Source organism: Phyllobates terribilis, unplaced genomic scaffold (assembly GCF_046119375.1).
Source record: "Phyllobates terribilis strain yellow unplaced genomic scaffold, ASM4611937v1 Scaffold_25__1_contigs__length_18738178, whole genome shotgun sequence".
Lineage (NCBI taxonomy): Eukaryota > Metazoa > Chordata > Amphibia > Anura > Dendrobatidae > Phyllobates > Phyllobates terribilis.
Genome location: NW_027362785.1, coordinates 1,987,527 through 2,014,125, shown reverse-complemented (window position 1 = coordinate 2,014,125; position 26,599 = coordinate 1,987,527). Strand labels below are relative to the sequence as shown.

General features: G+C 47.3%; 1 protein-coding gene across 1 annotated transcript in view; it reads right to left on the bottom strand.

Annotated features, from left to right (window-relative positions):
- Positions 1-26,599, bottom strand: part of DNAH9 (dynein axonemal heavy chain 9) — a 430,601-nt gene that overhangs the window by 331,679 nt on the left and 72,323 nt on the right. The window contains exons 14-15 of the mRNA XM_073660252.1: positions 9,035-9,276; positions 4,892-5,027 (exon numbers count right to left, since the gene is read on the bottom strand). Coding sequence (XP_073516353.1) covers positions 4,892-5,027; positions 9,035-9,276 — 378 coding nt within the window. The remainder of the gene's footprint in view (positions 1-4,891; positions 5,028-9,034; positions 9,277-26,599) is intronic.

The window sequence follows — 26,599 nt, the reverse complement described above, 5'->3', positions numbered from 1 at the left end:
CATAATACAATCCCAACTGAGCCCACCGTACCCATGCATAATACAATCCCAGCTGAGCCCACCGTACCCATGCATAATACAATCCCAACTGAGCCCACCGTACCCATGCATAATACAATCCTAACTGAGCCCACCGTACCCATGCATAATACAATCCCAACTGAGCTCACCGTACCCATGCATAATACAATCCCAACTGAGCCCACCGTACCCATGCATAATACAATCCCAGCTGAGCCCACCGTACCCATGCATAATACAATCCCAGCTGAGCCCACCGTACCCATGCATAATACAATCCCAGCTGAGCCCACCGTACCCATGCATAAGACAATCCCAGCTGAGCCCACCGTACCCATGCATAATACAATCCCAACTGAGCCCACCGTACCCATGCATAATACAATCCTAACTGAGCCCACCGTACCCATGCATAATACAATCCTAACTGAGCCCACCGTACCCATGCATAATACAATCCCAGCTGAGCCCACCGTACCCATGCATAATACAATCCCAACTGAGCCCACCGTACCCATGCATAATACAATCCCAACTGAGCCCACCGTACCCATGCATAATACAATCCCAACTGAGCCCACCGTACCCATGCATAATACAATCCCAACTGAGCCCACCGTACCCATGCATAATACAATCCCAACTGAGCCCACCGTACCCATGCATAATACAATCCCAGCTGAGCCCACCGTACCCATGCATAATACAATCCCAGCTGAGCCCACCGTACCCATGCATAATACAATCCCAGCTGAGCCCACCGTACCCATGCATAATACAATCCCAACTGAGCCCACCGTACCCATGCATAATACAATCCCAACTGAGCCCACCGTACCCATGCATAATACAATCCCAACTGAGCCCACCGTACCCATGCATAATACAATCCAGGCTGAGCCCACCATACCCATGCATAATACAATCCCAGCTGAGCCCACCGTACCCATGCATAATACAATCCCAGCTGAGCCCACCGTACCCATGCATAATACAATCCCAACTGAGCCCACCGTACCCATGCATAATACAATCCCAACTGAGCCCACCGTACCCATGCATAATACAATCCTAACTGAGCCCACCGTACCCATGCATAATACAATCCCAGCTGAGCCCACCGTACCCATGCATAATACAATCCCAACTGAGCCCACCGTACCCATGCATAATACAATCCCAACTGAGCCCACCGTACCCATGCATAATACAATCCCAACTGAGCCCACCGTACCCATGCATAATACAATCCCAACTGAGCCCACCGTACCCATGCATAATACAATCCCAACTGAGCCCACCGTACCCATGCATAATACAATCCCAGCTGAGCCCACCGTACCCATGCATAATACAATCCCAGCTGAGCCCACCGTACCCATGCATAATACAATCCCAGCTGAGCCCACCGTACCCATGCATAATACAATCCCAACTGAGCCCACCGTACCCATGCATAATACAATCCCAACTGAGCCCACCGTACCCATGCATAATACAATCCCAACTGAGCCCACCGTACCCATGCATAATACAATCCAGGCTGAGCCCACCATACCCATGCATAATACAATCCCAGCTGAGCCCACCGTACCCATGCATAATACAATCCCAGCTGAGCCCACCGTACCCATGCATAATACAATCCCAACTGAGCCCACCGTACCCATGCATAATACAATCCCAGCTGAGCCCACCGTACCCATGCATAATACAATCCCAACTGAGCCTACCGTACCCATGCATAATACAATCCCAGCTGAGCCCACCGTACCCATGCATAATACAATCCCAACTGAGCCTACCGTACCCATGCATAATACAATCCCAGCTGAGCCCACCGTACCCATGCATAATACAATCCCAACTGAGCCTACCGTACCCATGCATAATACAATCCCAGCTGAGCCCACCGTACCCATGCATAATACAATCCCAGCTGAGCCCACCGTACCCATGCATAATACAATCCCAACTGAGCCCACCGTACCCATGCATAATACAATCCCAACTGAGCCCACCGTACCCATGCATAATACAATCCCAACTGAGCCCACCGTACCCATGCATAATACAATCCCAGCTGAGCCCACCGTACCCATGCATAATACAATCCCAACTGAGCCCACCGTACCCATGCATAATACAATCCCAGCTGAGCCCACCGTACCCATGCATAATACAATCCCAACTGAGCCCACCGTACCCATGCATAATACAATCCCAACTGAGCCCACCGTACCCATGCATAATACAATCCCAGCTGAGCCCACCGTACCCATGCATAATACAATCCCAGCTGAGCCCACCGTACCCATGCATAATACAATCCCAGCTGAGCCCACCGTACCCATGCATAATACAATCCCAACTGAGCGCACCGTACCCATGCATAATACAATCCCAGCTGAGCCCACCGTACCCACGCATAATACAATCCCAACTGAGCCCACCGTACCCATGCATAATACAATCCCAACTGAGCTCACCGTACCCATGCATAATACAATCCCAACTGAGCCCACCGTACCCATGCATAATACAATCCCAGCTGAGCCCACCGTACCCATGCATAATACAATCCCAGCTGAGCCCACCGTACCCATGCATAATACAATCCCAGCTGAGCCCACCGTACCTATGCATAATACAATCCCAACTGAGCCCACCGTACCCATGCATAATACAATCCCAGCTGAGCCCACCGTACCCATGCATAATACAATCCCAACTGAGCCCACCGTACCCATGCATAATACAATCCCAGCTGAGCCCACCGTACCCATGCATAATACAATCCCAACTGAGCCCACCGTACCCATGCATAATACAATCCCAGCTGAGCCCACCGTACCCATGCATAATACAATCCCAACTGAGCCCACCGTACCCATGCATAATACAATCCTAACTGAGCCCACCGTACCCATGCATAATACAATCCCAACTGAGCTCACCGTACCCATGCATAATACAATCCCAACTGAGCCCACCGTACCCATGCATAATACAATCCTAACTGAGCCCACCGTACCCATGCATAATACAATCCCAACTGAGCTCACCGTACCCATGCATAATACAATCCCAACTGAGCCCACCGTACCCATGCATAATACAATCCCAGCTGAGCCCACCGTACCCATGCATAATACAATCCCAGCTGAGCCCACCGTACCCATGCATAATACAATCCCAGCTGAGCCCACCGTACCCATGCATAAGACAATCCCAGCTGAGCCCACTGTACCCATGCATAATACAATCCCAACTGAGCCCACCGTACCCATGCATAATACAATCCTAACTGAGCCCACCGTACCCATGCATAATACAATCCTAACTGAGCCCACCGTACCCATGCATAATACAATCCCAGCTGAGCCCACCGTACCCACGCATAATACAATCCCAACTGAGCCCACCGTACCAATGCATAATACAATCCCAACTGAGCTCACCGTACCCATGCATAATACAATCCCAACTGAGCTCACCGTACCCATGCATAATACAATCCCAACTGAGCTCACCGTACCCATGCATAATACAATCCCAGCTGAGCCCACCGTACCCATGCATAATACAATCCCAGCTGAGCCCACCGTACCCATGCATAATACAATCCCAACTGAGCCCACCGTACCCATGCATAATACAATCCCAGCTGAGCCCACCGTACCCATGCATAATACAATCCCAACTGAGCCCACCGTACCCATGCATAATACAATCCCAACTGAGCTCACCGTACCCATGCATAATACAATCCCAACTGAGCCCACCGTACCCATGCATAATACAATCCCAACTGAGCCCACCGTACCCATGCATAATACAATCCCAACTGAGCCCACCGTACCCATGCATAATACAATCCCAACTGAGCCCGCCGTACCCATGCATAATACAATCCCAACTGAGCTCACCGTACCCATGCATAATACAATCCCAGCTGAGCCCACCGTACCCATGCATAATACAATCCCAACTGAGCCCACCGTACCCATGCATAATACAATCCCAACTGAGCCCACCGTACCCATGCATAATACAATCCCAACTGAGCCCGCCGTACCCATGCATAATACAATCCCAACTGAGCCCGCCGTACCCATGCATAATACAATCCCAACTGAGCCCACCGTACCCATGCATAATACAATCCCAACTGAGCCCACCGTACCCATGCATAATACAATCCCAACTGAGCCCACCGTACCCATGCATAATACAATCCCAACTGAGCCCGCCGTACCCATGCATAATACAATCCCAACTGAGCTCACCGTACCCATGCATAATACAATCCCAACTGAGCCCACCGTACCCATGCATAATACAATCCCAACTGAGCCCACCGTACCCATGCATAATACAATCCCAACTGAGCCCACCGTACCCATGCATAATACAATCCCAACTGAGCCCACCGTACCCATGCATAATACAATCCCAGCTGAGCCCACCGTACCCATGCATAATACAATCCCAACTGAGCCCACCGTACCCATGCATAATACAATCCCAACTGAGCCCACCGTACCCATGCATAATACAATCCCAACTGAGCCCACCGTACCCATGCATAATACAATCCCAGCTGAGCCCACCGTACCCATGCATAATACAATCCCAACTGAGCCCACCGTACCCATGCATAATACAATCCCAACTGAGCCCACCGTACCCATGCATAATACAATCCCAGCTGAGCCCACCGTACCCATGCATAATACAATCCCAACTGAGCCCACCGTACCCATGCATAATACAATCCCAGCTGAGCCCACCGTACCCATGCATAATACAATCCCAACTGAGCCCACCGTACCCATGCATAATACAATCCCAGCTGAGCCCACCGTACCCATGTTATCCAGGATGAACTTCAGGGAGCATTCAATAGCAGTAAAGAAGCCATCGAGAAGCATGTCATCGATGTAATCCACGTACGCGGCCCACACCTCCGAGCCGCGGTCTGCGGAGAAGAGCAGCAGGTTCTCCTGCAAGAGAAAGCAACGTATACTGTGCATCAGATCATATAGAGGACTGGGGCATCAGATACTGATAATGGAGGCGACGGGCAGTCACCAGATACTGATAATGGAGGCGACGGGCAGTCACCAGATACTGATGATGGAGGCGACGGGCGGTCACCAGATACTGATGAAGGAGGCGACGGGCGGTCACCAGATACTGATGATGGAGGTGAAGGGCGATCACCAGATACTGATGATGGAGGCGAAGGGCGATCATCAGATACTGATGAAGGAGGCGACGGGCGGTCACCAGATACTGATGATGGAGGCGACGGGCGGTCACCAGATACTGATGAAGGAGGCGACGGGCGGTCACCAGATACTGATGACGGAGGTGACGGGCGGTCACCAGATACTGATGATGGAGGTGACGGGCGGTCACCAGATACTGATGATGGAGGCGAAGGGCGATCATCAGATACTGATGATGGAGGTGACGGGCAGTCACCAGATACTGATGATGGAGGCGACAGGCGGTCACCAGATACTGATGATGGAGGTGACGGGCGGTCAGCAGATACTGATGATGGAGGCGATGGGCGGTCACCAGATACTGATGATGGAGGCGACGGGCGGTCACCAGATACTGATGAAGGAGGCGACGGGCGGTCACCAGATACTGATGACGGAGGTGACGGGCGGTCACCAGATACTGATGATGGAGGTGACGGGCGGTCACCAGATACTGATGATGGAGGCGAAGGGCGATCATCAGATACTGATGATGGAGGTGACGGGCAGTCACCAGATACTGATGATGGAGGCGACAGGCGGTCACCAGATACTGATGATGGAGGTGACGGGCGGTCAGCAGATACTGATGATGGAGGCGATGGGCGGTCACCAGATACTGATGATGGAGGCGACGGGCGGTCACCAGATACTGATAATGGAGGCGACAAGCCGTCACCAGATACTGATGATGGAGGTGACGCGCGATCACCAGATACTGATGACGGAGGTGACGGGCGGTCACCAGATACTGATGATGTAGGGGACGGGCGGTCACCAGATACTGATGATGGAGGTGACGGGCGATCATCAGATACTGATGACAGAGGTGACTGGCGGTTACCAGATACTGATGACGGAGGCGACAGGCGGTCACCAGATACTGATGATGGAGGTGACGGGCGGTCACCAGATACTGATGATGGAGGTGACGGGCGGTCACCAGATACTGATGATGGAGGCGACAGGCGGTCACCAGATACTAATGATGGAGGTGACGGGCGGTCACCAGATACTGATGATGGAGGTGACGGGCGGTCACCAGATACTGATGATGGAGGCGACAGGCGGTCACCAGATACTGATGATGGAGGTGACGGGCGGTTACCAGATACTGATGACGGAGGCGACGGGCAGTCACCAGATACTGATAATGGAGGCGACGGGCAGTCACCAGATACTGATGATGGAGGCGACGCGCAGTCACCAGATACTGATGATGGAGGTGACGCGCGATCACCAGATACTGATGACGGAGGTGACGGGCGGTCACCAGATACTGATGATGGAGGGGACGGGTGGTCACCAGATACTGATGATGGAGGTGACGGGCGATCATCAGATACTGATGACAGAGGTGACGGGCGGTCACCAGATACTGATGATGGAGGTGACGGGCGGTCACCAGATACTGATGACAGAGGTGACGGGCGGTCACCAGATACTGATGATGGAGGCGACAGGCGGTCACCAGATACTAATGATGGAGGTGACGGGCGGTCACCAGATACTGATGATGGGGGTGACGGGCGGTCACCAGATACTGATGATGGAGGCGACAGGCGGTCACCAGATACTGATGATGGAGGTGACGGGCGGTTACCAGATACTGATGACGGAGGCGACGGGCAGTCACCAGATACTGATAATGGAGGCGACGGGCAGTCACCAGATACTGATGATGGAGGCGACGCGCAGTCACCAGATACTGATGATGGAGGTGACGCGCGATCACCAGATACTGATGACGGAGGTGACGGGCGGTCACCAGATACTGATGATGGAGGGGACGGGCGGTCACCAGATACTGATGATGGAGGTGACGGGCGATCATCAGATACTGATGACAGAGGTGACGGGCGGTCACCAGATACTGATGATGGAGGTGACGGGCGGTCACCAGATACTGATGACAGAGGTGACGGGCGGTCACCAGATACTAATGATGGAGGTGACGGGCGGTCACCAGATACTGATGATGGAGGTGACGGGCGGTCACCAGATACTGATGATGGAGGCGACAGGCGGTCACCAGATACTGATGATGGAGGTGACGGGCGGTTACCAGATACTGATGACGGAGGCGACGGGCAGTCACCAGATACTGATAATGGAGGCGACGGGCGGTCACCAGATACTGATGATGGAGGCGACGCGCGGTTACCAGATACTGATGACGGAGGTGACGGGCGGTCACCAGATACTGATGACAGAGGTGACAGGCGGTCACCAGATACTGATGATGGAGGTGACGGGCGGTCACCAGATACTGATGATGGAGGCGACAGGCGGTCACCAGATACTGATGATGGAGGTGACGGGCGGTTACCAGATACTGATGACGGAGGCGACGGGCAGTCACCAGATACTGATAATGGAGGCGACGGGCGGTCACCAGATACTGATGATGGAGGCGACGCGCGGTTACCAGATACTGATGACGGAGGTGACGGGCGGTCACCAGATACTGATGACAGAGGTGACAGGCGGTCACCAGATACTGATGATGGAGGTGACGGGCGGTCACCAGATACTGATGACAGAGGTGACGGGCGGTCACCAGATACTGATGATGGAGGCGACAGGCGGTCACCAGATACTGATGATGGAGGTGACGGGCGGTCACCAGATACTGATGACAGAGGTGACGGGAAGTCACCAGATACTGTTGATGAAGGCGACGGGCGGTCACCAGATACTGATGATGGAGGCGACGGGCGGTCACCAGATACTGATGACAGAGGTGACGGGCGGTCACCAGATACTGATGAAGGAGGCGACGGGCGGTCACCAGATACAGATGATGGAGGTGACAGGCGGTCACCAGATACTGATGACAGAGGTGACAGGCGGTCATCAGATACTGATGATGGAGGTGACGGGCGGTCACCAGATACTGATGACAGAGGTGACAGGCGGTCAACAGATACTGATGATGGAGGTGACGGGCGGTCACCAGATACTGATGACAGAGGTGACAGGCGGTCACCAGATACTGATGATGGAGGTGACGGGCGGTCACCAGATACTGATGACAGAGGTGACGGGCGGTCACCAGATACTGATGACAGAGGTGACGGGCGGTCACCAGATACAGATAATGAAGGCGACAAGCCGTCACCAGATACTGATAATGGAGGCGTCTTACTCTGCAGCATTTTTTCTACGCCTGCCTACAACTTTTGCACAGAGTCATATATATGGGATGGACACTATTATATGGCTTTATTCCAGCACCTGCTGCGTTATAGATCATGGTTTCTTACACCGTTCCACTGAGCGAGTTGATGATAATTGAATTTTACACTCCGCGCCACCCGTAGTCCCCTGATGACACAATCACCTGGAATATTCCTGCCGGGCGGGAGGGTGGGCGGCCGCCAAATTAATATCCTCCCAATCCTGTTAATGATTTTTTCTAGTTGCTGGGAATAATCAGATGGCAGCAGCTTCCTTTCTCTTAAAGGGATGTTACCGAGATTTCCCTTTTATATATCTTCTTTTTTAACTAGCTCAATACCAGGCCGTTCCCTTTCCCCTGTTACTGGGGCTGGTATATTGGCCCCAGTTACAGGACAACTTCATCTTCTGACCGATCTGCAGAGTTGAACTCCGTCTGCTCGGATCTCACAACAATGTCAGCCTTGATGACCTCGCTGTACAGGACCCCTGTAGCCATAGGCTGCCGGCCACGACCACACGACTGCTGCCCCCCGCCGCCCCGGCTCAGCTCGCTATACCTGCACAAGTTGGTGGATTTTGGTGCCAGATTCCCGGATGAGGTTGTATCTCTTCTCCAGCCGTTCGCTTCGGTCGTCCAGGTTAAGCAGAGTCTCTCTCTTGCCATCTTTCCTTTCGAATATGGGCAGCACCCAGGTCTTCATGATGGCCAGGATCTCCTCCACGTTGTCCCGGGCCTTCTGCACCCGTCTCTCCAGGTCGTGGACGCTATCTCTAACTTGCTGGATATAATCCCAGATTCCTTTATGAAGAGATACAGGAGTGATGGAGTTAATAGCCGTGGGTGGGCTTCGTCTGAAGAGCCTGGCGTGAGGTGGGATTACATCATTACAAGCCTGCTCTAAATCCACTACATGTGCCGAACACTTCTAGGTTTTGGGCATGTGCAGTTTAGCTGGATGTACCTACATCCACTCATATACCAACAGCCACCACTAGAGGGAGCTCACTACATACAGATTTATACAGCCACCACTAGAGGGAGCTCACTACATACAGATTTATACCGCCACCACTAGAGGGAGCTCACTACATACAGATTTATACAGCCACCACTAGAGGGAGCTCACTACATACAGATTTATACAGCCACCACTAGAGGGAGCTCACTACATACAGATTTATACAGTCACCACTAGAGGGAGCTCACTACATACAGATTTATACAGTCACCACTAGGGAGAGCTCACTACATACAGATTTATACAGTCACCACTAGAGGGAGCTCACTACATACAGATTTATACAGCCACCACTAGAGGGAGCTCATTACATACAGATTTATACAGCCACCACTACAGGGAGCTCACTACATACAGATTAACACAGCCACCACTAGAGGGAGCTCATTACATACAGATTTATACAGCCACCACTACAGGGAGCTCACTATATACAGATTTATACAGTCACCACTAGAGGGAGCGCACTACATAGAGATTTATACAGTCACCACTAGGGAGAGCTCACTACATACAGATTTATACAGCCACCACTAGAGGGAGCTCACTACATACAGATTTATACAGCCACCACTAGAGGGAGCTCACTACATACAGATTTATACAGTCACCACTAGAGGGAGCTCACTACATACAGATTTATACAGTCACCACTAGGGAGAGCTCACTACATACAGATTTATACAGCCACCACTAGAGGGAGCTCACTACATACAGATTTATACAGCCACCACTACAGGGAGCTCACTACATACAGATTTATACAGTCACCACTAGAGGGGGCTCACTGCATACAGATTTATACAGCCACCACTAGAGGGAGCTCACTACATACAGATTTATACAGTCACCACTAGAGGGGGCTCACTACATACAGATTTATACAGCTACCACTAGGGGGAGCTCACTACATACAGATTTATACAGTCACCACTAGCGGGAACTCACTACATACAGGTTTATACAGCCACCACTAGGGGAAGCTCACTACATACAGATTTATACAGCCACCACTAGGGGGAGCTCACCACATACAGATTTATACAGCCACCACTAGGGGGAGCTCACTACATACAGATTTATACCGCCACCACTAGGGGGAGCTCACTACATACAGATTTATACAGCCACCACTAGAGGGAGCTCACTACATACAGATTTATACAGTCACCACTAGAGGTAGCTCACTACATACAGATTTATACAGCCACCACTAGGAGGAGCTCACTACATACAGATTTATACAGCCACCACTAGGGGGAGCTCACTACATACAGATTTATACAGCCACCACTAGAGGGAGCTCACTACATACAGATTTATACAGTCACCACTAGGGGGAGCTCACTACATACAGATTTATACAGCCACCACTAGAGTGAGCTCACTACATACAGATTTATACAGTCACCACTAGGGGGAGCTCACTACATACAGATTTATACAGCCACCACTAGAGGGAGCTCACTACATACAGATTTATACAGTCACCACTAGGGGGAGCTCACTACATACAGATTTATACAGCCACCACTAGAGTGAGCTCACTACATACAGATTTATACAGTCACCACTAGGGGGAGCTCACTACATACAGATTTATACAGCCACCACTAGGGGGAGCTCACTACATACAGATTTATACAGCCACCACTAGGGGGAGCTCACTACATACAGATTTATACAGCCACCACTAGAGGGAGCTCACTACATACAGATTTATACAGTCACCACTAGGGGGAGCTCACTACATACAGATTTATACAGCCACCACTAGAGGGAGCTCACTACATACAGATTTATACAGTCACCACTAGGGGGAGCTCACTACATACAGATTTATACAGCCACCACTAGAGTGAGCTCACTACATACAGATTTATACAGCCACCACTAGGGGGAGCTCACCACATACAGATTTATACAGCCACCACTAGGGGGAGCTCACTACATACAGATTTATACAGCCACCACTACAGGGAGCTCACTACATACAGATTTATACAGCCACCACTAGGAGGAGCTCACTACATACAGATTTATACAGTCACCACTAGAGGGAGTTCACTACATACAGATTTATACAGTCACCACTAGAGGGAGCTCACTACATACAGATTTATACAGTCACCACTAGAGGGAGTTCACTACATACAGATTTATACAGTCACCACTAGGAGGAGCTCACTACATACAGATTTATACAGTCACCACTAGGAGGAGCTCACTACATACAGATTTATACAGCCACCACTAGAGGAAGCTCACTACATACAGATTTATACAGCCACCACTAGAGGAAGCTCACTACATACAGATTTATACAGTCACCACTAGGGGGAGCTCACTACATACAGATTTATACAGTCACCACTAGAGTGAGCTCACTACATACAGATTTATACAGCCACCACTAGGGGGAGCTCACCACATACAGATTTATACAGCCACCACTAGGGGGAGCTCACTACATACAGATTTATACAGCCACCACTAGGGGGAGCTCAATACATACAGATTTATACAGCCACCACTAGAGGGAGCTCACTACATACAGATTTATACAGTCACCACTAGAGGGAGCTCACTACATACAGATTTATACAGCCACCACTAGGAGGAGCTCACTACATACAGATTTATACCGCCACCACTAGAGGGAGCTCACTACATACAGATTTATACAGCCACCACTAGGAGGAGCTCACTACATACAGATTTATACCGCCACCACTAGAGGGAGCTCACTACATACAGATTTATACAGCCACCACTAGAGGGAGAGCTCACTACATACAGATTTATACCGCCACCACTAGAGGGAGCTCACTACATACAGATTTATACAGCCACCACTAGGAGGAGCTCACTACATACAGATTTATACCGCCACCACTAGAGGGAGCTCACTACATACAGATTTATACAGCCACCACTAGAGGGAGAGCTCACTACATACAGATTTATACAGCCACCACTAGAGGGAGCTCACTACATACAGATTTATACAGCCACCACTAGAGGGAGAGCTCACTGCATACAGATTTATACAGCCACCACTAGAGGGAGCTCACTGCATACAGATTTATACAGCCACCACTAGAGGGAGAGCTCACTACATACAGATTTATACAGCCACCACTAAAGGGAGCTCACTACATACAGATTTATACAGCCACCACTAGAGGGAGCTCACTACATACAGATTTATACAGCCACCACTAGAGGGAGCTCACTACATACAGATTTATACAGTCACCACTAGAGGGAGCTCACTACATACAGGTTTATACAGCGACCACTAGAGGGAGCTCACTACATACAGATTTATACAGTCACCACTAGAGGGAGCTCACTACATACAGATTTATACAGTCACCACTAGAGGGAGCTCACTACATACAGATTTATACAGTCACCACTAGAGGGAGCTCACTACATACAGATTTATACAGTCACCACTAGAGGGAGCTCACTACATACAGATTTATACAGCCACCACTAGAAGGAGCTCACTACATATAGATTTATACAGTCACCACTAGAGGGAGCTCACTGCATACAGATTTATACAGCCACCACTAGAGGGAGCTCACTACATACAGATTTATACAGTCACCACTAGAGGGGGCTCACTACATACAGATTTATACAGTCACCACTAGAGGGAGCGCACTACATACAGATTTATACAGCCACCACTAGATGGAGCTCACTACATACAGATTTATACAGTCACCACTAGAGGGAGCGCACTACATACAGATTTATACAGCCACCACTAGATGGAGCTCACTACATATAGATTTATACAGTCACCACTAGAGGGAGCGCACTACATACAGATTTATACAGCCACCACTAGAGGGAGCTCACTACATACAGATTTATACAGTCACCACTAGAGAGAGCTCACTGCATACAGATTTATACAGCCACCACTAGAGGGAGCTCACTACATACAGATTTATACAGCCACCACTAGAGGGAGCTCACTACATACAGATTTATACAGTCACCACTAGAGGGAGCTCACTACATACAGATTTATACAGCCACCACTAGAGGGAGCTCACTACATACAGATTTATACAGTCACCACTAGAGGGAGCTCACTACATACAGATTTATACAGTCACCACTAGAGGGAGCTCACTACATACAGGTTTATACAGCCACCACTAGAGGGAGCTCACTACATACAGATTTATACAGTCACCACTAGAGGGAGCTCACTACATACAGATTTATACAGTCACCACTAGAGGGAGCTCACTACATACAGATTTATACAGCCACCACTAGAGGGAGCTCACTACATACAGATTTATACAGCCACCACTAGAAGGAGCTCACTACATACAGATTTATACAGCCACCACTAGAAGGAGCTCACTACATACAGATTTATACAGTCACCACTAGAGGGAGCTCACTACATACAGATTTATACAGTCACCACTAGAGGGAGCTCACTACATACAGATTTATACAGCCACCACTAGAAGGAGCTCACTACATATAGATTTATACAGTCACCACTAGAGGGAGCTCACTGCATACAGATTTATACAGCCACCACTAGAGGGAGCTCACTACATACAGATTTATACAGTCACCACTAGAGGGAGCGCACTACATACAGATTTATACAGCCACCACTAGATGGAGCTCACTACATACAGATTTATACAGTCACCACTAGAGGGAGCGCACTACATACAGATTTATACAGCCACCACTAGAGGGAGCTCACTACATACAGATTTATACAGTCACCACTAGAGGGAGCGCACTACATACAGATTTATACAGTCACCACTAGAGGGAGCTCACTGCATACAGATTTATACACCCACCACTAGAGGGGGCTCACTACATACAGATTTATACAGTCACCACTAGAGGGAGCGCACTACATACAGATTTATACAGCCACCACTAGATGGAGCTCACTACATACAGATTTATACAGTCACCACTAGAGGGAGCGCACTACATACAGATTTATACAGCCACCACTAGATGGAGCTCACTACATATAGATTTATACAGTCACCACTAGAGGGAGCGCACTACATACAGATTTATACAGCCACCACTAGATGGAGCTCACTACATATAGATTTATACAGTCACCACTAGGGGGAGCTCACTACATACAGATTTATACAGTCACCACTAGAGGGAGCGCACTACATACAGATTTATACAGCCACCACTAGAGGGAGCCCAATACATACAGATTTATACAGTCACCACTAGAGGGAGCTCACTGCATACAGATTTATACAGCCACCACTAGAGGGAGCTCACTACATACAGATTTATACAGTCACCACTAGAGGGAGCTCACTACATACAGATTTATACAGTCACCACTAGGGGGAGCTTACTACATACAGATTTATACAGTCACCACTAGAGGGAGGTCACTACATACAGATTTATACAGCCACCACTAGTGGGAGCGCACTACATACAGATTTATACAGCCACCACTAGGGGGAGCTCACTACATACAGAGTTATACAGTCACCATTAGAGGGAGCTCACTACATACAGATTTATACAGCCACCACTAGAGGTAGCTCACTACATACAGATTTATACAGTCACCACTAGGGGGAGCTCACTACATACAGATTTATACACCCACCACTAGGGGGAGCTCACTACATACAGATTTATACAGCCACCACTAGAGGGGGCTCACTACATACAGATTTATACAGCCACCACTAGAGGGAGCTCGCTACATACAGATTTATACAGTCACCACTAGAGGGAGCTCACTACATACAGATTTATACAGTCACCACTAGATGGAGCTCACTATATACAGATTTATACAGCCACCACTAGAGGGAGCTCACTACATACAGATTTATACAGCCACCACTAGTGGGAGCTCACTACATACAGATTTATACAGCCACCACTAGAGGGAGCTCAATACATACAGATTTATACAGTCACCACTAGGAGGAGCTCACTACATACAGATTTATACAGTCACCACTAGAGGGAGCTCACTACATGCAGATTTATACAGTCACCACTAGAGGGAGCTCACTACATACAGATTTATACAGCCACCACTAGAGGGGGCTCACTACATACAGATTTACACAGCCACCACTAGAGGGAGCTCACTACATGCAGATTTATACAGTCATCACTAGGGGGAGCTCACTATATAAAGATTTATACAGCTACCACTAGAGGGAGCTCACTACATACAGATTTATACAGTCACCACTAGGGGGAGCTCACTACATACAGATTTATACAGCCACCACTAGAGGGAGCTCACTACATACAGATTTACACAGCCACCACTAGAGGGAGCTCACTACATGCAGATTTATACAGTCATCACTAGGGGGAGCTCACTATATAAAGATTTATACAGTCACCACTAGAGGGAGGTCACTACATACAGATTTATACAGCCACCACTAGAGGGAGCTCACTACATACAGATTTATACAGTCACCACTAGAGGGAGCTCACTACATACAGATTTATACAGTCACCACTAGGGGGAGCTCACTACATACAGATTTATACAGTCACCACTAGAGGGAGGTCACTACATACAGATTTATACAGCCACCACTAGTGGGAGCTCACTACATACAGATTTATACAGCCACCACTAGGGTGAGCTCACTACATACAGATTTATACAGCCACCACTAGGGTGAGCTCACTACATACAGATTTATACAGCCACCTCTAGAGGGAGCTCACTACATACAGATTTATACAGTCACCACTAGAGGGAGCTCACTACATACAGATTTATACAGTCACCACTAGGGGGAGCTCACTACATACAGATTTATACAGTCACCACTAGAGGGAGGTCACTACATACAGATTTATACAGCCACCACTAGTGGGAGCTCACTACATACAGATTTATACAGCCACCACTAGGGTGAGCTCACTACATACAGATTTATACAGCCACCACTAGGGTGAGCTCACTACATACAGATTTATACAGCCACCTCTAGAGGGAGCTCACTACATACAGATTTATACAGCCACCACTAGGGGGAGCTCACTACATACAGATTTATACAGCCACCACTAGAGGGAGCTCACTACATACAGATTTATACAACCACCACTAGGAGGAGCTCACTACATACAGATTTATACAGTCACCACTAGGGGGAGCTCACTACATACAGATTTATACAGCCACCACTAGGGTGAGCTCACTACATACAGATTTATACAGCCACCACTAGGGGGAGGTCACTACATACAGATTTATACAGCCACCACTAGAGGTAGCTCACTACATACAGATTTATACAGCCACCACTAGAGGGGGCTCACTACATACAGATTTATACAGCCACCACTAGAGGGAGCTCACTACATACAGATTTATACAGCCACCACTAGAGGGAGCTCACTACATACAGATTTATACAACCACCACTAGGAGGAGCTCACTACATACAGATTTATACAGTCATCACTAGAGGGAGCGCACTACATACAGATTTATACAGCTACCACTAGAGGGAGCTCACTACATACAGATTTATACAGCTAACACTAGAGGGAGCTCACTACATACAGATTTATACAGTCACCACTAGAGGGAGCTCACTACATACAGATTTATACAGTCACCACTAGAGGGAGCTCACTACATACAGATTTATACACTCACCACTAGAGGGAGCTCACTACATACAGATTTATACCGCCACCACTAGAGGTAGCTCACTACATACAGATTTATACAGCCACCACTAGAGGGAGCTCACTACATACAGATTTATACAGCCACCACTAGTGGGAGCTCACTACATACAGATTTGTACAGCCACCACTAGAGGGAGCTCACTACATACAGATTTATACACCCACCACTAGAGGGAGCTCACTACATACAGATTTATACAGCCACCACTAGAGGGAGCTCACTACATACACATTTATACAGCCACCACTAGAGGAAGCTCACTACATACAGATTTATACAGCCACCACTAGAGGGAGCTCACTACATACAGATTTATACACCCACCACTAGAGGGAGCTCACTACATACAGATTTATACAGCCACCACTAGAGGGAGCTCACTACATACAGATTTGTACAGCCACCACTAGAGGGAGCTCACTACATACAGATTTATACACCCACCACTAGAGGGAGCTCACTACATACAGATTTATACAGCCACCACTAGAGGGAGCTCACTACATACACATTTATACAGCCACCACTAGAGGGAGCTCACTACATACAGATTTATACAGCCACCACTAGAGGGAGCTCACTACATACACATTTATACAGACACCACTAGAGGGAGCTCACTACATACAGATTTATACAGCCACCACTAGTGGGAGCTCACTACATACAGATTTATACACCCACCACTAGAGGGAGCTCACTACATACAGATTTATACACCCACCACTAGAGGGAGCTCACTACATACAGATTTATACACCCACCACTAGAGGGAGCTCACTTCATACAGATTTATACAGTCATCACTAGGGGGAGCTCACTGCATACAGATTTATACAGCCACCACTAGAGGGAGCTCACTACATACAGATTTATACAGCCACCACTAGAGGGAGCTCACTACATACAGATTTATACACCCACCACTAGAGGGAGCTCACTACATACAGATTTATACAGCCACCACTAGAGGGAGCTCACTACATACAGATTTATACAGCCACCACTAGAGGGAGCTCACTACATACAGATTTATACAGCCACCACTAGAGGGAGCTCACTACATACAGATTTATACAGCCACCACTAGAGGGAGAGCTCACTACATACAGATTTATACAGCCACCACTAGAGGGAGAGCTCACTACATACAGATTTGTACAGCCACCACTAGAGGGAGCTCACTACATACAGATTTATACACCCACCACTAGAGGGAGCTCACTACATACAGATTTATACAGCCACCACTAGAGGGAGCTCACTACATACAGATTTATACAGCCACCACTAGAGGGAGAGCTCACTACATACAGATTTATACAGCCACCACTAGAGGGAGCTCACTACATACAGATTTATACAGTCACCACTAGAGGGAGCTCACTACATACAGGTTTATACAGCCACCACTAGAGGGAGCTCACTACATACAGATTTATACAGTCAGCACTAGAGGGAGCTCACTACATACAGATTTATACAGTCACCACTAGAGGGAGCTCACTACATACAGATTTATACAGTCACCACTAGAGGGAGCTCACTACATACAGATTAACACAGCCACCACTAGAAGGAGCTCACTACATACAGATTTATACAGTCACCACTAGAGGGAGCGCACTACATACAGATTTATACAGTCACCACTAGAGGGAGCTCACTATATACAGATTTATACAGTCAACACTAGAAGGAGCTCACTACATACAGATTTATACAGTCACCACTAGAGGGAGCGCACTACATACAGATTTATACAGCCACCACTAGAAGGAGCTCACTACATACAGATTTATACAGTCACCACTAGAGGGACCTCACTGCATACAGATTTATACAGTCACCACTAGAGGGAGCTCACTACATACAGATTTATACAGCCACCACTAGAGGGAGCTCACTACATACAGATTTATACAGTCACCACTAGAGGGAGCTCACTACATACAGATTTATAAAGTCACCACTAGGGGGAGCTTACTACATACAGATTTATACAGTCACCACTAGAGGGGGCTCACTGCATACAGATTTATACAGCCACCACTAGAGGGAGCTCACTACATACAGATTTATACAGTCACCACTAGAGGGAGCTCACTACATACAGATTTATACAGTCACCACTAGGGGGAGCTTACTACATACAGATTTATACAGTCACCACTAGAGGGGGCTCACTACATACAGATTTATACAGCCACCACTAGTGGGAGCGCACTACATACAGATTTATACAGCCACCACTAGGGGGAGCTCACTACATACAGAGTTATACAGTCACCATTAGAGGGAGCTCACTATATACAGATTTATACACCCACCACTAGAGGGAGCTCACTACATACAGATTTATACAGCCACCACTAGAGGGGGCTCACTACATACAGATTTATACAGCCACCACTAGAGGGAGCTCGCTACATACAGATTTATACAGTCACCACTAGGGGGAGCTCACTACATACAGATTTATACACCCACCACTAGAGGGAGCTCACTACATACAGATTTATACAGCCACCACTAGAGGGGGCTCACTACATACAGATTTATACAGCCACCACTAGAGGGTGCTCGCTACATACAGATTTATACAGTCACCACTAGAGGGAGCTCACTACATACAGATTTATACAGCCACCACTAGGGAGAGCTCACTATATACAGATTTATACAGCCACCACTAGGGGGAGCTCACTACATACAGATTTATACAGCCACCACTAGAGGGAGCTCACTACATACAGATTTATACAGCTACCACTAGGGGGAGCTCACTGCATACAGATTTATACAGTCACCACTAGAGGGAGCTCACTACATACAGATTTATACAGCCACCACTAGAGGGGGCTCACTACATACAGATTTATACAGTCACCACGAGGGAGCTCACTACATACAGATTTATACAGCCACCACTAGAGGGAGCTAACTATATACAGATTTATACAGCCACCACTAGGGGGAGCTCAGTATATACAGATTTATACAGTCACCACTAGAGGGAGCTCACTACATACAGATTTATACAGCCACCACTAGAGGGAGCTCACTACATACAGATTTATACAGCCACCTCTAGAGGGAGCTCACTACATACAGATTTATACAGCCACCACTAGAGGGAGCTCACTACATACAGATTTATACAGTCACCACTAGAGGAGCTCACTACATATAGATTTATACAGCCACCACTAGAGGGAGCTCACTGCATACAGATTTATACAGCCACCACTAGGGGGAGCTCACTGCATACAGATTTATACAGCCACCACTAGGGGGAGCTCACTACATACAGATTTACACAGCCACCACTAGAGGGAGCTCACTACATACAGATTTATACAGCCACCACTAGAGGGAGCTCACTACATACAGATTTATACAGACACCACTAGAGGGAGCTCACTACATACAGATTTATACCGCCACCACTAGAGGGAGCTCACTACATACAGATTTATACAGCCATCACTAGAGGGAGCTCACTACATACAGATTTATACAGCCACCACTAGAGGGAGCTCACTACATACAGATTTATACAGTCACCACTAGAGGGAGCTCACTACATACAGATTTATACAGTCACCACTAGAGGGAGCTCACTACATATAGATTTATACAGTCACCACTAGAGGGAGCTCACTACATACAGATTTATACAGTCACCACTAGAGGGAGCTCACTACATACAGATTTATACAGTCACCACTAGAGGAGCTCACTACATACAAATTTATACAGTCACCACTAGAGGGAGCTCACTACATACAGATTTATACAGTCACCAATAGAGGGAGCTCACTACATACAGATTTATACAGCCACCACTAGGGGGAGCTCACTACATACAGATTTATACAGACACCACTAGAGGGAGCTCACTACATACAGATTTATACAGTCACCACTAGAGGAGCTCACTACATACAGATTTATACAGCCACCACTAGGGGGAGCTCACTACATACAGATTTATACAGTCACCACTAGAGGAGCTCACTACATACAGATTTATACAGTCACCACTAGAGGGAGCTCACTACATACAGATTTATACAGCCACCACTAGGGAGAGCTCACTATATACAGATTTATACAGCCACCACTAGGGGGAGCTCACTACATACAGATTTATACAGCCACCACTAGAGGGAGCTCACTACATACAGATTTATACAGCTACCACTAGGGGGAGCTCACTGCATACAGATTTATACAGTCACCACTAGAGGGAGCTCACTACATACAGATTTATACAGCCACCACTAGAGGGGGCTCACTACATACAGATTTATACAGTCACCACGAGGGAGCTCACTACATACAGATTTATACAGCCACCACTAGAGGGAGCTAACTATATACAGATTTATACAGCCACCACTAGGGGGAGCTCAGTATATACAGATTTATACAGTCACCACTAGAGGGAGCTCACTACATACAGATTTATACAGCCACCACTAGAGGGAGCTCACTACATACAGATTTATACAGCCACCTCTAGAGGGAGCTCACTACATACAGATTTATACAGCCACCACTAGAGGGAGCTCACTACATACAGATTTATACAGTCACCACTAGAGGAGCTCACTACATATAGATTTATACAGCCACCACTAGAGGGAGCTCACTGCATACAGATTTATACAGCCACCACTAGGGGGAGCTCACTGCATACAGATTTATACAGCCACCACTAGGGGGAGCTCACTACATACAGATTTACACAGCCACCACTAGAGGGAGCTCACTACATACAGATTTATACAGCCACCACTAGAGGGAGCTCACTACATACAGATTTATACAGACACCACTAGAGGGAGCTCACTACATACAGATTTATACCGCCACCACTAGAGGGAGCTCACTACATACAGATTTATACAGCCATCACTAGAGGAAGCTCACTACATACAGATTTATACAGCCACCACTAGAGGGAGCTCACTACATACAGATTTATACAGTCACCACTAGGGGGAGCTCACTACATACAGATTTATACAGTCACCACTAGAGGGAGCTCACTACATATAGATTTATACAGTCACCACTAGAGGGAGCTCACTACATACAGATTTATACAGTCACCACTAGAGGGAGCTCACTACATACAGATTTATACAGTCACCACTAGAGGAGCTCACTACATACAAATTTATACAGTCACCACTAGAGGGAGCTCACTACATACAGATTTATACAGTCACCAATAGAGGGAGCTCACTACATACAGATTTATACAGCCACCACTAGAGGGAGCTCACTACATACAGATTTATACAGTCACCACTAGAGGGAGGTCACTACATACAGATTTATACAGCCACCACTAGGGGGAGCTCACTACATACAGATTTATACAGTCACCACTAGAGGGGGCTCACTACATACAGATTTATACATCCACCACTAGAGGGAGCTCACTACATACAGATTTATACAGCCACCACTAGGGGGAGCTCACTACATACAGATTTATACAGTCACCACTAGGGGGAGCTCACTACATACAGATTTATACATCCACCACTAGGAGGAGCTCACTACATACAGATTTATACAGCCACCACTAGGGGGAGCTCACTACATACAGATTTATACAGTCACCACTATGGGGAGCTCACTACATACAGATTTATACATCCACCACTAGAGGGAGCTCACTACATACAGATTTATACATCCACCACTAGAGGGAGCTCACTACATACAGATTTATACAGTCACCACTAGGAGGAGCTCACTACATACAGATTTATACAGCCACCACTAGGGGGAGATCACTACATACAGATTTATACAGTCACCACTAGAGGGAGCTCACTACATACAGATTTATACAGTCACCACTAGAGGGAGCTCACTACATACAGATTTATACAGTGACCACTAGAGGGAGCTCACTACATACAGATTTATACATCCACCACTAGGAGGAGCTCACTACATACAGATTTATACAGTCACCACTAGAGGGAGCTCACTACATACAGATTTATACAGTCACCACTAGAGGGAGCTCACTACATACAGATTTATACATCCACCACTAGGAGGAGCTCACTACATACAGATTTATACAGTCACCACTAGGGGGAGCTCACTACATACAGATTTATACATCCACCACTAGAGGGAGCTCACTACATACAGATTTATACATCCACCACTAGAGGGAGCTCACTACATACAGATTTATACAGTCACCACTAGAGGGAGCTCACTACATACAGATTTATACAGTCACCACTAGAGGGAGCTCACTACATACAGATTTATACAGTCACCACTAGAGGGAGCTCACTACATACAGATTTATACATCCACCACTAGGAGGAGCTCACTACATACAGATTTATACAGTCACCACTAGGGGGAGCTCACTACACACAGATTTATACAGTCACCACTAGGGGGAGCTCACTACATACAGATTTATACACCCACCACTAGAGGGAGCTCACTACATACAGATTTATACAGTCACCACTAGAGGGAGCTCACTACATACAGATTTATACAGTCACCACTAGAGGGAGCTCACTACATACAGATTTATACAGTCACCACTAGAGGGGCCTCACTACATACAGATTTATACAGTCACCACTAGAGGGGGCTCACTACATATAGATTTATACAGTCACCACTAGAGGGGGCTCACTACATACAGATTTATACAGTCACCACGAGGGGGAGCTCACTACATACAGATTTATACAGCCACCACTAGGGGGAGCTCACTACATACAGATTTATACAGCCACCACTAGGGGGAGCTCACTACATACAGATTTATACAGCCACCACTAGAGGGAGCTCACTACATACAGATTTATACAGACACCACTAGAGGGAGCTCACTACATACAGATTTATACAGTCACCACTAGAGGAGCTCACTACATACAGATTTATACAGCCACCACTAGGGGGAGCTCACTACATACAGATTTATACAGTCACCACTAGAGGGAGATCACTACATACAGATTTATACAGTCACCACTAGAGGAGCTCACTACATACAGATTTATACAGCCACCACTAGGGGGAGCTCACTACATACAGATTTATACAGCCACCACTAGAGGGAGCTCACTACATACAGATTTATACAGACACCACTAGAGGGAGCTCACTACATACAGATTTATACAGTCACCACTAGAGGAGCTCACTACATACAGATTTATACAGCCACCACTAGGGGGAGCTCACTACATACAGATTTATACAGCCACCACTAGAGGAGCTCACTACATACAGATTTATACAGTCACCACTAGAGGGAGCTCACTACATACAGATTTATACAGCCACCACTAGGGGGACCTCACTACATACAGATTTATACAGCCACCACTAGGGGGAGCTCACTATATACAGATTTATACAGTCACCACTAGGGGGCGCCCACTACATATAGATTTATACAGCCACCACTAGAGGGAGCTCACTACATACAGATTTATACAGCCACCACTAGAGGGAGCTCACTACATACAGATTTATACAGACACCACTAGAGGGAGCTCACTACATACAGATTTATACAGCCACCACTAGAGGGAGCTCACTACATACAGATTTATACAGCCACCACTAGAGGGAGCTTACTACATACAGATTTATACAGTCACCACTAGGAGGAGCTCACTACATACTGATTTATACAGCTACCACTAGAGGGAGCTCACTACATACTGATTTATACAGTCACCACTAGAGGGAGCTCACTACATACAGATTTATACAGCCACCACTAGAGGGAGCTTACTACATACAGATTTATACAGCCACCACTAGAGGGAGCTTACTACATACAGATTTATACAGTCACCACTAGGAGGAGCTCACTACATACAGATATATACAGTCACCACTAGAGGGAGCTCACTACATACAGATTTATACAGCTACCACTAGAGGGAGCTCACTACATACAGATTTATAGAGCCACCACTAGAGGGAGCTCACTACATACAGATTTATACAGTCACCACTAGGGAGAGCTCACTACATACAGATTTATACAGTCACCACTAGGGGGAGCTCACTACATACAGATTTATACAGCCACCACTAGGGAGAGCTCACTACATACAGATTTATACAGCCACCACTAGAGAGAGCTCACTACATACAGATTTATACCGCCACCACTAGAGGGAGCTCACTACATACAGATTTATACAGCCACCACTAGAGGGAGCTTACTACATACAGATTTATACCGTCACCACTAGGGAGAGCTCACTACATACAGATTATACAGCCACCACTAGAGGGAGCTCACTACATACAGATTTATACAACCACCACTAGAGGGAGCTCACTACATACAGATTTATACAGTCACCACTAGGGGGAGCTCACTACATACAGATTTATACAGCCACCACTAGGGGGAGCTCACTGCATACAGATTTATACAGCCACCACTAGAGGGAGCTTACAACATACAGATTTATACAGTCACCACTAGGGAGAGCTCACTACATACAGATTATACAGCCACCACTAGAGGGAGCTCACTACATACAGATTTATACAGTCACCACTAGAGGGAGCTCACTACATACAGATTAACACAGCCACCACTAGGGGGAGCTCACTACATACAGATTTATACAGCCACCACTAGAGGGAGCTCACTACATACAGATTTATACAGTCACCACTAGAGGGAGCTCACTACATACAGATTAACACAGCCACCACTAGGGGGAGCTCACTACATACAGATTTATACAGCCACCACTAGAGGGAGCTCACTACATACAGATTTATACAGCCACCACTAGAGGGAGCTTACTACATACAGATTTATACAGTCACCACTAGGGAGAGCTCACTACATACAGATTTATACAGCCACCACTAGAGGGAGCTCACTACATACAGATTAACACAGCCACCACTAGGGGGATCTCACTACATACAGATTCATACAGTCACCACTAGGGGGAGCTCACTACATACAGAGTTATACAGTCACCACTAGGGGGAGATCACTACATACAGATTTATACAGCCACCACTAGGGGGAGCTCACTGCATACAGATTTATACAGCTACCACTAGAGGGAGCTCACTACATACAGATTTATACAGTCACCACTAGAGGGAGGTCACTACATACAGATTTATACAGCCACCACTAGTGGGAGCGCACTACATACAGATTTATACAGCCACCACTAGAGTGAGCGCACTACATACAGATTTATACAGTCACCACTAGGGAGAGCTCACTACATACAGATTATACAGCCACCACTAGAGGGAGCTCACTGCATACAGATTTATACAGTCACCACTAGAGGGAGGTC